Below are 14823 nucleotides of genomic sequence, written 5' to 3'. Positions count from 1 at the left end.
AGGGAAGCCATAATGACTTAATATGATCTCAGCAATAACACGTTCTCTAATGCTGTAAAGGGAAGCAGCGATAAATCACTGTATTAGCCAATATAAACTGTAATACTGCATAACTTCTTACAGTAAAATACTGGTATCTTGTTACACCATGAGATTGAAATAATAAGCAAAGCCATGTCTTTGGGGACAGTAACCATGACTTTTAGGTTTTGTCCATAACAAGTCACGGGATCGAGCCCTCAGCAGTGTAGATTGGCATAGCGCCATTAAATTCAATGCAGCTCTGCAGATTTACATTAGCTGTGGACGTGGATCGTGGTCCTTGTAAATAGAGCTGTGCAAATAACTGGTTTTTTGGTTTGCTGGCCAACTGAAAAATCAAAAAAAGAACAGTTTTGGGTCAACCCAAATGAAAATGTTTCAGGGTTTTTTGATGAACCAAAATGGACAAAAAATATATAGTTTTAAGTCCAACAAAAAGTTTGATAACGACCTGACATGAATCATACTGTTGTTTTTTCAAATTGTTTTACTTTTTTTCAACATAAAATTAAACTAAAATTTTAAAAAGTAATATTGAATTGAAAAAGCAAAATATTTTGTTTAGAAAATGTCAAAACAAAATGTTTTGATTTTTTTAACTGAAACAATTTGGTGAATTTAGCACAAATGTGAGAAATGTTTTTGTCGATCCGAAGCTGCATTTTACTGCGAAAAACAAGCTTTTCCAAAAAAATTCTCCCAGATCTACTTGTAAACCCTGCCGGCCCATTCCCAAACAGGACACTTCCAGGAACTGTAACAAATCTTGTGCTGTATGTGACCAGTGTAGTGGAATATGGGACAGTGCCTTCATTTTAAAACATTTGTGAATGATTAGTAAATTATCATTATTTATTTTAAATCATTTGATTGCAAACAATTAAAAAGTGCTCAAGGTAATGTGAGCCAATGATTTTTTTGCATATTTTTCTATAAATGTTTGTCTCTTACAGTATTTTGTGATGAGGAATCCCTGGCTTTTCACCTTTTTTTTTTTTTTTTTTTTTTTGACATGACACCCAGCCAGCATAAACAATATCTCATAATATAAACCTCCATAGCTATGCTATGTAATAAGGAAGTAGTGATAACTTGTTACATTTCTGATCAGAGCAATATCACGTGATAGAGGTGGCCATTCCTCTCTCCATTATAGGAAAGCACTAATCATTTTTAAATTGTGTGATGTAAGCAGTAACACGTGATCTAATACTGCAGCTCCTCTCTGAGTTACAGAAATGCATCCCACCTTTTTCAGTAAGGCAAAGATATGATTCACATTATTGTATCAACCCAGAAAAAACAACTCTGTAAGCTACAAGGTAAGAATGAGTCCTGTGGCCAGTCCTGGGTGCCACGCTTTAGGAAAAACATGAGCAAATTGGAGTGAGGACAGCAACAAAAATGATAAGAGGTTTAGAAAACCTGATCTATATGGAAAGGTTGAAAGAATTGGGCATGTTTAATCTAGAGAAGGCTGAGGGGGGACAAGATAACAATCTTCAAATATGTTACTCTTGGGAGAATTCTGCACCATGTCGTCCGCAAATTTCTTTGGTTCCCCACAGAAAAATGACTTCTGAGGGGAAGCAAAGGGAAGTGCAGTCACTCCCCCGTCCCTGGCGGCCTGGAGCAGCTGGAGGAGACGTAAATCAGCACGGTGGGGGGCAGGGAGGACTGGGCGGGCAGGTGAGCGAGCAAGTGAATGAATGAGAGAGACTCTGCCATTGTGACAGGCCTGGCGTGGAGGGACAGGGCTCTGGGGTGTTTGGAGGAAGGCATGAGGCAGGCTCTGTCCCCTGAGGCAGAGCATAATGTAGCAGCCTGCCTGCTTAGTTGTTCCCATTCTTAGTGAATTGTTCCCATTCTTAATGAATTCCCCCAGGAGCATAAAACAGGTGTAAAAATTTTAAGGCTCCTTTACATTGCCAGAGTGGTGTAAAGAAGCCCTATTGTAAATGACAGTATGGCCTTATAAATGCTTATGGTGCTTGAGTGATTAGAACTGGTCTAAATTTTTGGACTGAAACATTTTCCTATCAAAATGTACATCATTAACTGTTTACTTATGGTTACCATACGTCCGTTTTTTCCCGGACATGTCCGGCTTTTCGGCAATCAAACCCCCGTCCGGGGGGAATTGCCAAAAAGCCGAACATGTCCGGGAAAATGCTGGCCGGGCACTTCCTCTCCCGCGGCGGCTCTGCTCCTCCCCTGACTCTTCGGCTCTGTTTAAGAGCCGAGCTGCCGGAGCGCTATGGGCTTCAGGCAGCCCCCTTGCCTCCGGACCCCAGCCGCCGGCCGGGCACTTCCCCTCCAGGGCTCCGGCGGAGCAGGGTCCGGAGGCACGGGGGCTGCCCGAAGCCGGTAGCGCTGAGGCAGCTCGGCTCTTAAACAGAGCCGAAGAGTCAGGGGAGGAGCAGAGCCTCCGGCCGCGGCGGCTCTGCTCCTCCCCTGACTCTTCGGCTCTGTTTAAGAGCCGAGCTGCCGGAGCGCTATGGGCTTCAGGCAGCCCCCTTGCCTCCGGACCCCAGCCGCCGGCCGGGCACTTCCCCTCCAGGGCTCCGGCGGAGCAGGGTCCGGAGGCACGGGGGCTGCCCGAAGCCGGTAGCGCTGAGGCAGCTCGGCTCTTAAACAGAGCCGAAGAGTCAGGGGAGGAGCAGAGCCTCCGGCCGCGGCGGCTCTGCTCCTCCCCTGACTCTTCGGCTCTGTTTAAGAGCCGAGCTGCCGGAGCGCTATGGGCTTCAGGCAGCCCCCTTGCCTCCGGACCCCAGCCGCCGGCCGGGCACTTCCCCTCCAGGGCTCCGGCGGCGCAGGGTCCGGAGGCACGGGGGCTGCCCGAAGCCGGTAGCGCTGAGGCAGCTCGGCTCTTAAACAGAGCCGAAGAGTCAGGGGAGGAGCAGAGCCTCCGGCCGCGGCGGCTCTGCTCCTCCCCTGACTCTTCGGCTCTGTTTAAGAGCCGGGCTGCCCGAGCGCTACCGGCTTCGGGCAGCCCCCATGCCTCCAAACCCTGCGCCGCCGGAGCCCGGGAGGGGAAGTGCCCGGCTGGGGGCGCAGGGTCCGGAGGCAAGGGGGCTGCCTGAAGCCGGTAGCACTACCGGCTTCACGGTTTGCCGGGCAGCCTCCAGAACCTGCGCCCCCGGCTGGGCGCTTCCCCTCCCGGGCTCCAGCTGTGCTGGGGAAGCGCCGGTCGGGGGCGCAGAGTCTGGGGGATGCCCGGCAAACCGTGAAGCCAGTATCGCTCAGGCAGCCCTTTCCGCGTGGCTGGGAGTGGGAGGGAGGAGGGGGCGGAGTTAGGGTGGGGTTGGGGCAGAGTTGGGGCGGGCTGGGGTGGGAAATGGGCGGGGCCAGGACCCCGTGGAGGGTCCTCTTTTTTTATTTGTTAAGTATGGTAACCCTAGTTTACTTCTGACCTTTCTGGAGAGGGACAGTAGCCAATATAAACTATAAGTTTGATTCCCCAGCCCTCACTTGCTCTTCAGTTCCCTATCATGTAATATGAACATATGGCTGCATATAACATTGTTATATCTTGACTAATAACAAGAAATAAAGGGTCAAGCCTAGCTACATTACTATTAGACAAAGAGGATTTGGGGATTTCTTCCAATGATCCCTACTTCTATTCTCCATCCATTGTATTGTAGTTTAAATAAATTTCCAAAATAATTGAAACCGGTGTGATTATATTGCGTTATTTTGACACATAAAATATGTTGAATTTTAATATATTGTATGTAGAATTTTTCAAGTTTTGGTGCAGAATTCGCCCAGGAATAGTATGTGCTAGAAAGAGAATGGTGATCAATTGTTTTCCATGTCCACCAAGGACAAGAAGTAATTGGCTTAGATTGCTGCAAGGGAGATTTAGGTGAGATATTAGGAAAAACTTTCTAACTATAAGGGTGGTTAAGCACTGGGACAGCCGTGGCGTAGCTAACATGGGACATTTGGGTGGGCCCCGACTTTGGGTGGGCGGGCAATGATGGGGAAGAGGGGGAGCAGGAGGGATCGAGGTCCCACCTCCTCCAACTGGCCTTGCGGGGGGCGATGGATGCTCTGGCCAGGGGCTCCCAGAGGTCTCACAGGTGCACCCAGCTCTGGAAGGAGATGCTATTCTCCAGCGCTCACAGCTCCTGGCACCCATCCCGTCCCACCGCCCCATGCCGGGCAAAGCTCCTTGAGATGGCATGGCAGGCCGACGTTTTTTGAGGATCTCCTCTGCCACCGCCGAGCCACCCACTCACCCGCCCACCCTCCTCCTGCTGCTGCACGGCACGTGCATCTGGCACTCCGCTGCTGTGCCACTGCTGTCCCTCTCCCTCAGCTGGCCGGGGCTGTGTGTAATGCATCCAGCATGCAGGGTCCTCCAGGTCTGGGTGGAGCTAGTGCTAGGGCTAGAGCAGAGCCGGGGCTGGGGGGTCGACCTGGATGCTAAGTGGGTGAAGAAAGTGAGGGAAAGCCCAATTTTCATGCTTGGCAAATATTTACCACCTGGCAAAAGTTGGAAAACAATTATAAAAAGGGGGAAAACCGACTATTCTCAGAAGAAAATTTGCAGGGGAGGGGTGTGTTCCAAAAACTAAAAATGTTTTGACTAAACCCTCTTTCTTAACAACATTTAGTTCCTGCATTTTAGTCAGAATTGTTTTGGTCATCTCAATAAATAACAGGGCTTCTTCTTTAGCTCAAGCCATGGGGGTCTGGGCCTTTGGAGCAGGAGGAGCTGAGTTCTGTCCCTACTGTAGCCCTACAGGACTAATTGGCCACAGTGTGTAATGGTGAATTTCTAGGTGCCCTGCAGTGACTACAATATGTCATTTCAGGGCACTGAGCGCTTTGGCCCTGACCCAGCAAAGCTTGCTTTACTTTAGGCACATGACTTGTCCCATTGACCTCAGACAGCCTTAAAGTTAAACACTTGGCAGGATCGAGCCCCTACATCCCTTCATTAGCATCACAGCATATTATCAGCACCAGCACATGGTGTAAAGCTGGAAGTTCTCTCTGCGTAACAAGGAAAGTCCACGTTTTACGGTGTTCTAGCAGCAACTAATCACCCATGGTAGAACACTGCAATATCCTCCCCTGGGGAGTGAGGAGGCAATAACTTGTTAGTAGCCAATTTCCAACTATTATCTGCTGGCTTCATGAGAATTATTATTACATGAGAATTTGCAAGTCTCCCTCTTTCTCTGATTCATGCCCTGCTCTTTCTTTCTTTCTTTCTTTCTTTCTTTCTTTCTTTCTTTCTTTCTTTCTTTCTTTTCCCCAGCATTTTCTTCTCCCCATCTCTCTCCATCACCCCGGCCAGATGTTTCTGCCACCAGGTGCTCAATATCTCTGCAGGTTCTCACCTTTCTCATTTTCCTTCCCCTTCCCTTTTCCTCCCCAACCCGAAGCCTGAAGGGTTTGAGAAGGAAACGACCTACAACTTCCTGCTCTGTGCAGCTGGTAAGAGTCCCACCCCTCCTGACCTGCCTCTGCAAAGGGAAGTGTGGAAACCCCGGATGTCCGAGGGGAAGAGCTAACTAGAAGCAGTAATATGGAACTGAGAAAGTGGGACACCTCCAGCTCATTAACAAGGAAACGTTTCCTAACACTGAAGGGCTGGAATGCCCCCAAGGGAAGGGCTGGAAGCATAGGTCTTAGGGAATGGTTCCTGGGGGAATGGGCTAGATTAGGGTTACCATATTTTAAGTGTCCAAAAAGAGGACACTCCACGGGGCCCCGGCCCCACCCCAACTCCGCCCCCTCCCCTGAACGCTTCGTCCCCCTGCCCTTCCCCCTCCCCCTCCCCTGCTTCCCGTGAACATTTGATTCACGGGAAGTCTGAAGCAGACAGGCAGCAGGTAAGCTGGGGCTGGGGCTGGGGTTGGGGGGTGCGGCCCAATGCCCCCCCCCCGCCCCCCCCGGCTGAGCGGCTCCCTCCGGCGGCCAGCCGGCTGGTCCAGGCCAAGAGGCTCTGGCCCCGGCATCTCCCGCCTGGCTCGGCTCGGGCCCTGGGGCACCGGCCCCAAGCCGAGCACCGCTGGCCCCGGGCCGGCCCCGGCCCCGCACCGCCGCCCCGGCCCCGTGTCAAGCACCGCCGGCCCCGCACCACCAGCCCCCGGCCCCGCACCGCCGGCCCCAGTGGCTCTGGCCCCCAGCCAAGCACCGCCGGCCCCTCCCTCCCTATTTTCCCGGACATGTCCAGCTTTTTGGGATTTCCTCCCGGACGGGGATTTGAGGCCCAAAAAGCCGGACATGTCCGGGAAAATCCGGACGTATGGTAACCCTAGGCTAGATGGGATTTAATGGGGCTTTCCCCTTCTTGCACTCTCTGATTCCATGGAGTGAAATTACAAACTGGAAGGTGCCAGAGAAAGAGCTGGAGACTGCAGTTCCCTTGTCTCACCAGGGGGTGGCACCTCGCTCCATGTGAAGGGCTGGGATGGCGAGTGAGGGGATCCACGCCTGAGAGGGGAGTTTGGATGGGTGGGGGGTTCACTATAAAGCGATGGAGGAATGGAGCTGCTAAAGGCAGGAAGCCCCTGTGCAGTGCCATGGGAAAGACACCAGCAGGGGCAGTGTCCCAGCTCCTGTGCTGGGGCCTGGTCACTGCTACATGGGGGGATTTTACTACAATCCCATCTATGTCACTTTTCCCCAGGAAAGACAGCGCCACAGCTAATGTCCCTGAAGCTCCCAGAGAACGTGGTGCAGGGCTCGGCCAGAGCCTATTTCTCAGTGCTGGGTAAGTGAGGCCGTCCGAAGAGCCCGGCTTTGGGTGCTGTTGCCGTCCCTTCCCCGTGCCTGACGTTAGTGGTCTTTCCACCCGTTCCACTCCTCACCCCGTTGTGCACCCGTCACAGCCCCTCCATTTATCCCCCAGCTACCCACTGCTGCAGTCTCTTGCTAGCACTTCACCCCTTTTTCTCTCTCCTTCCCCTGTCTCTGCCTCTGGGCCCACGTCTCTAGCAATTCGTCCAGCCTAGTGCTCCCATCTGTCCTTCCAGCAGCACGCCCTTCACTTTGCCTTTCATGTGTCCCTTCTCTGTCTCCTTCTTTCTCTGTGTATCTCTCTCTCTTTCCCTCCTATTGCCTGTGATCTCACAAGCCTGTTATGGATGTCTCACAGTAGCATCCTTGCTCTGTGGTGCACTCTGCCTCCGCAGGCCGGCTCTGGGCCACACTGACTCCCTGTATCTCCATCCCCAGGCGATATCCTGGGCACAGCCATGCAGAACCTGCAGCAGCTCCTCCAGATGCCCTTCGGCTGCGGGGAGCAGAACATGGTCCTGTTTGCCCCCAACATCTACGTCCTGGACTATCTGAATAAGAGGGGGCAGCTGAGCGAGGAGACCAAATCCAAGGCCATCGGATACTTAGTCAGCGGTGAGAAGGGACGGGGCTTTTGTTTCTTCACTTGCTCCCTTCCAAGGTTGTGCTGGGAGCTTTTTGTGTCTGCCTTGCTCAGATAATGCTCCAACTGGGAAGGATAGACAGACTGAGGGGACCACCTGTCTCTTGGGTGGGAGAGGGAACGCACTTGTACCTTCTCAACCCTGTCATCCCATTGCTCTCCAGTGTGTGAGCCCAGTGGTAATTCACTCTTACCCAGCAAACCAGACTCGGGTCCTCAGATGGCCTATAGGCCTTTCCTAGCCACCAGTGTATTGGCAGCACCGTCACAACTGACCCCTCGTCATTCACCTTTGAACCAGGGCCTCTGACACCCTTCCCCCTCACCCCGCACCAGAGGTCAGAGGTTCCCTTTCCCAGGAGCTACTCCGAGTAGTTACTTCATTAATGGTTGGTGTTACAATTGATCGCTTCCCAACAGGGGGCGCCATAGCACATTAGCATGCTTAGATCTAGGGTGACATCTAGGAACGTAGAGAACTCTACTCTCTGGAAGTGCTTGATGGGAGAAGATGGGTCCATGTGGATGAATGATACAGCCTGGGTGCTGCACTGCACTGGGTGCATTTCTGCTGATGACATGCAAGGCGGAGAAGAGCTGGGTTGGTTCTGCACGTCTGGCAGCAGTAAATGGAGCAAAACCTGGGTTTAAGCCTTGTTTTCACTAGGGGAGATGTGTCTATTTGTGACACATTTAGCCGACTTGTAGTTTTAATACATGTTAGTTGATCAAGGTAAACTCTAGGCTCCTCGCTAAGGTTAACTCAACCAGCTAACATGTGTGAAACTACAAGTGCCTTGTCTGTGTTAGGATTGAAACACGTGTTAGCTAGCAATGTTGGTAATGCTCCTTTATTCCTAATGTGGACATGACCTTTGCCAGTAAAGCCAGTAGCCATGACTCTGAACACACATGGGGCAGAGCTGCTGAGTGACAAGGGGCCTTTTCCACATAGTCACTTTTCAGAACAGCCCCAGTTTGGATCACACCTTTGATTATTCCTCATTCTCCATTTCTGCTCCACTCTGTTTTTAATGAGGGTTAGCAATCTTTCAGAGACAGCCTTCCCATTTATTTTAGGTGCTGCAAAGGGATCCTTGAACCTGGTATAGGTGGCTAGTAGATGCACATCATAACCCTGTTGCCTGTACTTTCTTTTAACGCCTAACAGAAGACCCAGGCCTCTCTGCTGAGACACTGAGGCTGTTTTTAGGAATGGGAGGCCTGCCTGGTACAATTAAAGCAGGATGTTTGTGTGTAGACAGGGCTGAAAATTCTCTTTTCCTAGCTGGACTTTATTGCAGTAAAACCCAACTTCATTCTCCCTTTCAGGTTACCAGACAGCTGAGTTACAAACACTGGGATGGCTCCTACAGCACATTTGGGCCACATTATGGGCAATCAGGGAACACCTGGTAAGATTTCAGTGCTACTGAATTCTTTCCCTTCTCTTGTTATAACCTGGAGCTTGCCCATTGTTAACAGGTGCTGATCATGAAGGGGCAGAGGAGAGGGGAGGAGCTCTAGAGCTGATGATGTGGGATAAGGCAACTATGAGAAGTGGTAGGGAAGGGAGATCTCCCTTAGTTCATATGCTAGAGGCCTGCGATTTTGGATTAATAACCATTTACAGCCATCTGATTCCCTGCTCAGCTCAGGTTAGAGCAGCCTGGGGGCTGTTCTAACTTGCTCCACGTGGTCACAGTCCCCTGAGGATCATACGTCAGCTCGGTGTGTCCAGAACACAGCACACTCCAGCCACTCACTCTCTGTACTAGGGGCTATATGGAGGATGGCGTAAAAGTGCCGGCCAAAGATTCCCCTGCTGGGTGACTTGCTGGTAGTTTCAGCTCCCTTTGTGTTACCTGAGCAGGGTGCAGGGGTCAGAACAGGGCAGAGAATCCACCCAGAAGTCCTGATTGTGGATACTTGTCCTTTCTGAAATTATGTGTTTGACCCTCCGACAGAAAATTTAGCCACCACTGCCCTCAGGATAATGAGGTGGCTGGTAACTCAGGGTGGAGCCATCACAGCCCCTCAATGCTTAGTGCATGCCTTGCTCGGTGAAGAAACAGGTTCTGCAGGGAGTGGTGGGTGGGCAGCTCTGTAGGGGTTGCTCTTTCCTCTGCCACTACTGACTCTATTGCCCCAGTGTGGTGCTAGGGGGCGCTGTGCTGCAGGGAGCGGGGCGGGTGGCTCAGTAAGGGGCATTCTCCCTCTCAGTGCTGAGCCCAGTCTGATGCTAAGGGGTGCTGTGCTGCTGTTTTTATAATAAGAAAGTGCAGAGCCAGTGTCCTGGCCATTCCTGGTCAATGAAGATGCTGAGGACTGTTCTCCCAAGGGTTCTGGACAACCACCTTCTACCCCCTAAACTGTGCCCCGGCCGTTTGAAACCAATGAAGGAAGCTGGCTCACTTCCTGTCCTAAAACGGGCAGTTTTGCTGTGCCCTGTCAGACGACTGCTGGGTCTTGCCCCCAGGCTCTGCTGCATGTCAGTAGGTGGCTGAGTGAGATAATGGTTCCCAGGCCCATGGCCACCAGCTCTCTGGCCCCTGCTGCTTCCCCTCAGGCTGGCGATGCCCCAGGACCCCGTCCCCTCCAGCGAGCACAGGGCATGGGAGGGAGCTCTCACCGCTGTCCGCTCTCTGTCACAGGCTGACGGCCTTCGTCCTCAAGTCCTTCGCGCAGGCCCGCTCTCACATCTTCATCGAGGAGAAGCACATCCAGGACGCCCTGGCCTGGCTCGCTGGCAAGCAGAAGGAAAACGGCTGCTTCCGCAGCTCCGGGACGCTCCTGAACAATGCCATAAAGGTAACGTATCCATCCAGCTGGCTTCCCATGGGCCTCAGGGGACCCATACAGGACTCCAGTGACACAACGAAAGCCTGCAACTGTGCATGGGAACAGCTCAGCCACTGCAGCACATGGGGCTGGGGCAGGGGGCTTGGAGATGGGATCTAGCAAGGGAGGCAAGAGCGGGGGAGAACCATACTGTACATGGAGCGACCATGGGTAGAGGAAAGAAGAGGGGCAGATACCTGGAAGCTACCATAGTGTGGGAAAGACTGGGATGTAGAACGCCCCTGGGAGGAGGAGCCAGTGGGCGGGGTTTCGGGGTTAATGCCTCTCTCTGTGGTTCCCTGCAGGGCGGGGTGGACGATGAGGTCACGCTCTCTGCCTACATCATCATCACGCTGCTGGAGATTCCTCTGCCCGTCACTGTACGTACCTGTAACCTCTCAAGCCACAGACAGAGCTGGGGACCCCCAAGTCACAGCCTCCCATCCCGAGAGAGAAGCCTTTAAAAAAGGGGGAATCCAGTCAGAAAAGTCTTTAAATTAAGGTCCAAATCTGGAACTGGAATTTCCCTGCAGCTTCCCTTCCAGTCCAGGGCGCTGGTTCTGTCTCCTCTCTAATCCTTTTATATGATCTTTATTTAAAAACTTTTGAGGTGGCGTTTGCTTGATCCTCTCTTACAAGCCTACGGCTTAGAGTTTTACAGATATTTAACACTTGGGTAAATAACACTTAACCCCTTGGCAGTTGGCACCAGCCAAATGGGTCCCCATCAAGGGCTGATTTCTGTTCTCCTTCAGTTAGGTCTGCTCCACACCCAGAAATCACACTGGCAAAAGTTTTATCATCAGCGAGCAACCGAAAAGACTATATTGGTGCAGTGAGTTCACACTGGTCCAGTTGTGCCAGCGCGTTGTGTTCACCTAGTATCAGGCCAGATTGGCAAAAGTGTGGTGCATTGTGGGTAGGCATCCCAGTGCCCTCTGTGCCACTTTCAGCAGCACTGCCTTGTGCGGAAATGTTGCTGTGTAGCTTTCGCTGTGCTTGTGGGAAATGTTCACTCAGCACGTGGGACAAGGTAGCAAGTAGCAGGAACAGCTGTGGCTGTGGAGAATGTGCTGACTGTGTAAAAGCCAGGCGGGCTTCCCATCACTGGGCCCTTGGTTCAAAAGTGCTGCCAGACAGTGTCTGCTAAAGGGAATGTTGCACTGTGGGACTGCAGTGGAAGGACCACTTACACTGGTACTGCCAGTGAGCATACACCTTACCACTGTGCTAATATAACTCCACTGACATGGGGCTTATGCCGCTCCAGAAAAGAGAGTCAGTGTGCCCCCAGAAGTTGAGGATTTTTGTCAGTAGGCAAGTTGAGTGTGAACGTGTGCCAGGCTATGCCCAGAAAAACTGAGTTCTGTAACTTGAGTCTAGACCAGGCTTTAGATGTGTGGTGCTACTGGCTGCGGGCAGACAAGACAAGTGGATGTGGCCCAACATGGCCTGCTTGTTAACATTGTCCTGATGACGTGGCAGCCAGTTCCCATCCACTGTCATTAGACTAACCTGATCCCCTGTATTTAATTGAGGAAAGTTGATGTCCTGATTAAGCCCTTCTCAGATAGAAGGAGTATAAACCCCAAAGGCATTTTGTTTTCAGGCTTTCCTGTCTCAAAACCAGCTGAACTCATTCCCTCTCTTAGCAGACACCAAGTGCTAGGAAGGTTCAGATCAAAACATTTTGAAAAGAGTTTCAAGCCACTGAAAATGGGACTGTCTGCTGGACTTTCCATTCTCAGCCATTGACGAAAACAGATGAACTGCCCTGCTGTGTATGCACCTGTGCACATTGGTATCCCTTGGAATGTCTTTATGGGAAATGTCTGATTCCAAACTTTGCTTCTCAAATGTTCCTAAGTGAGTACTGACCACAGGACAAATTTAAAGGGTCAGGTTCCCCAGTACACCATCGCCATTCACCAATCACTGGTTTGCTCTGGATGCTTAGTGCTAGCCTAGTGATGCAACGCAGCTGTAAACCAGCCACTACGCATTGCTGGAGTGGTGAAAGCGAGAGAGTGTCCTGGGGAATATGGCTCTGAAAGGTCAGTTATTGTTTAGAGTTACCCATGTGTCAGAAAGTCCGGAAAAAAATACTTCATAAAATGGAAAAAGTGCATATTGTTTCCTGCCTGCTGAGCTCACAGACTGAATTCACCTCCATGGTGACCTCTCCCTTCCCTCTCTCAGCCCATGTCTCTCTCCCCACACAGCACTCTGTGGTCCGTAACGCTCTGTTCTGTCTGGAGACGGCCGCAGAGCAGGGAGGAAACCACGTGTACACCAGGGCGCTACTGGCCTACGCCTTTGCCCTGGCGGGGAAGGAGGAGAAACGCAAGGCATTGCTGGACTCGCTTGACAAGGAAGCTGTGAAAGAGTGTGAGAGTTCCCCATGGGCCCTTCTCCTGCATCCCAGCCCACTGGCCCTACCTCCCCTACTTGTAAGGTGACCATGTATTGAGAATCATATACAGGTGCTCAGAGGGGAAACCACAGCAGGGGAAAGTTAGGAGGCACCAGGACCAGGCGGGAGAATGTCTTATTTGACATGAAGAAACAAGATTGAGAGAGAGGCAGCCCAGGCAGCCAGGACCGGCCCCCGGCACATTTCTGACAGCACAGCATGTTGTATCCCTGCCCTTTTAAACTGGGTCATTGATTGTATCCTTCAGTATCCAATCTACCTATTAGGTAAAATGTCAACATTCCCTTTGTATTTGTCTCCCTTGCGTTTGCCCTTTCCCTTGTCCCTGCCTTCCCTCCATTTGCCCCTTCCTCTACTCCGGAGCTTGTTAGCTTTTCCTCAGTTTGTTTCAGTCTGTTTTCCCCTTTTCTATACTGTGAAATAACTGGTCTCTCCTTTCTTTTCCTTGTGCTCTCTTCCTCCTTCCCCCAAGTCTCCCAAACTCTCTCCTGCCTCCCATACCAAAAGCTCTCACATACACCCTACTTCCCAGCCCACAAAATCAAAGGCATACTGTCCTGCTGTCTTGTACTCCACAAATCTCTCTCTCCCCACACACACACTGCAGCCTGCCCCAGGCACAAGCTAATGCACAAGCGCATGCAAGGTTGCCCCAGGATCCACTCACACACAGGCTCCTTCTCCCCCACCCGAAAGCCACTCACACACACACGCAGGCTGCCCCCAACCCTAGTGCACATGGGATTTGTTATGCAGGGTCCCAGCACACGCACACTCCATGTTTCCTTCCCGTCACAACAGACACCTGGGTTCTCTGTCCCCTGCCCCAGCCCCCACAAACACAGATCCTCAGCCCCACACTCATAGGCCTCATGCAGGTGAGGAAACTCACTGTGTTAGAAAATGCATTAGCTGACACACTGCTAAAGACAACTCAGCACCTTGTCTAGACAGGATCAGCTGGGGTGAAAAACAGCAGCTGGTCGTGGCCAACCAAATCACATTAGCTGCCTGTAGCTCACCTGAGTGCACCCCATAGCCTAAATTTACAAATAGCAAATGAATTTATAAGCCCAGCCATCCCTGTCTATGCTAGGTGCCAAGTATTCTTGACCAGTGTGCTGCTTAATGCATTTTCTTTTCTAACACAGAGCATTTCCCCAGGGTAGATGGACCTTCAGGCCTTGTCTACCCTCAAAATTCATTCTGCTGTATCTGTACTGGTATACTTAAAGTGGTGTGACTCCCCCGGTGTGGATACAATTATAGCAGTGTGAAGGTGTTCATACCAATAGAACTGTTCCCGTACAGCTCTACCAGTACAAGACACCTTTATGCTGGTATAACTGTGCCCAGACTAGAGGTACCAGTAGAAAAGTCACAGCCCTAACCAAAATAGTTGTAGTGGCACAAAATCTGTGTGTTGGCCAGGTCTTAGAAGCGTCTTTTCTCCCTTCCACCCTTCTTGAGTGTCTTTCCCCTCCTCCCCAACCATGTGTGCAGATTCTCTCCCTCCCTTTCCTGCCCTCCTCCCTAGGATCTCTCACCCAAGGTTTTTCTTTCCTTCTCCCCTGGTTTCTCCTTCCCTCTCCCTCTCCTTGCTCCTTTGGGTCCAGGTGTCGCTACCCTCCTCTCCCCCTTTGCCTCAGGAGGATTCCTGTCGTCCCCCCCCGCCCCAGGACTGTTGCCCATTTTGAGGAGGGAGCCTGTTGCTGGGGGAGGAAGCAGCTCAGTGACATCTAGCTTCCTCCCCCTCTCCCCCCTCCCCCCGAGGCTCTGGTGGCTACAGCAGCCCAGGGGTGGGCCAGCACCGAGAGCAGCTCAGGGGGCAGCAGGTGAGGCAGAGGATGGTTTGGTCCAAGGGATATTACATGGAGAGAAGCATCAAGGGGGCACATTTTAGGACACTGGGAGATGCCTTACAGCTCCCAGTACATAGAGGTCATCACCAGGGAGAAGAGATTTGGGCCTGGGTCCCCTTTCCCTAAGGCAAGTTCCTGTGGGGATGGTTTGATTGTTGCTTTTCTTAAGGCGCTGAAATATTCATATAAAGACAAAGGGAACTTTTTCAAAACGAGAGCTGGGGCCGGGCTGCCGGTGC

At 51.7% G+C, this 14823-nt stretch overlaps 1 protein-coding gene and 1 pseudogene across 1 annotated transcript; both read left to right on the top strand.

Annotated features, from left to right (window-relative positions):
- Window positions 1-14823, top strand: part of LOC135977479 (alpha-2-macroglobulin-like) — a 54154-nt pseudogene that overhangs the window by 25119 nt on the left and 14212 nt on the right.
- On the top strand, window positions 5366-7638 carry LOC135977480 (pregnancy zone protein-like). The gene is made up of 3 exons (XM_065578740.1): window positions 5366-5496; window positions 6695-6778; window positions 7243-7638. Exons 2-3 carry the CDS (start codon window positions 6715-6717, stop codon window positions 7503-7505), a joined length of 327 nt encoding a protein of 108 aa, XP_065434812.1. The 5' UTR covers window positions 5366-5496; window positions 6695-6714; the 3' UTR covers window positions 7506-7638.

This window comes from Chrysemys picta, unplaced genomic scaffold (genome assembly GCF_011386835.1).
Source record: "Chrysemys picta bellii isolate R12L10 unplaced genomic scaffold, ASM1138683v2 scaf1, whole genome shotgun sequence".
NCBI lineage: Eukaryota > Metazoa > Chordata > Testudines > Emydidae > Chrysemys > Chrysemys picta.
Note: the sequence above shows the minus strand (reverse complement) of the source record. Positions and strands in the feature narration are given on the sequence as shown.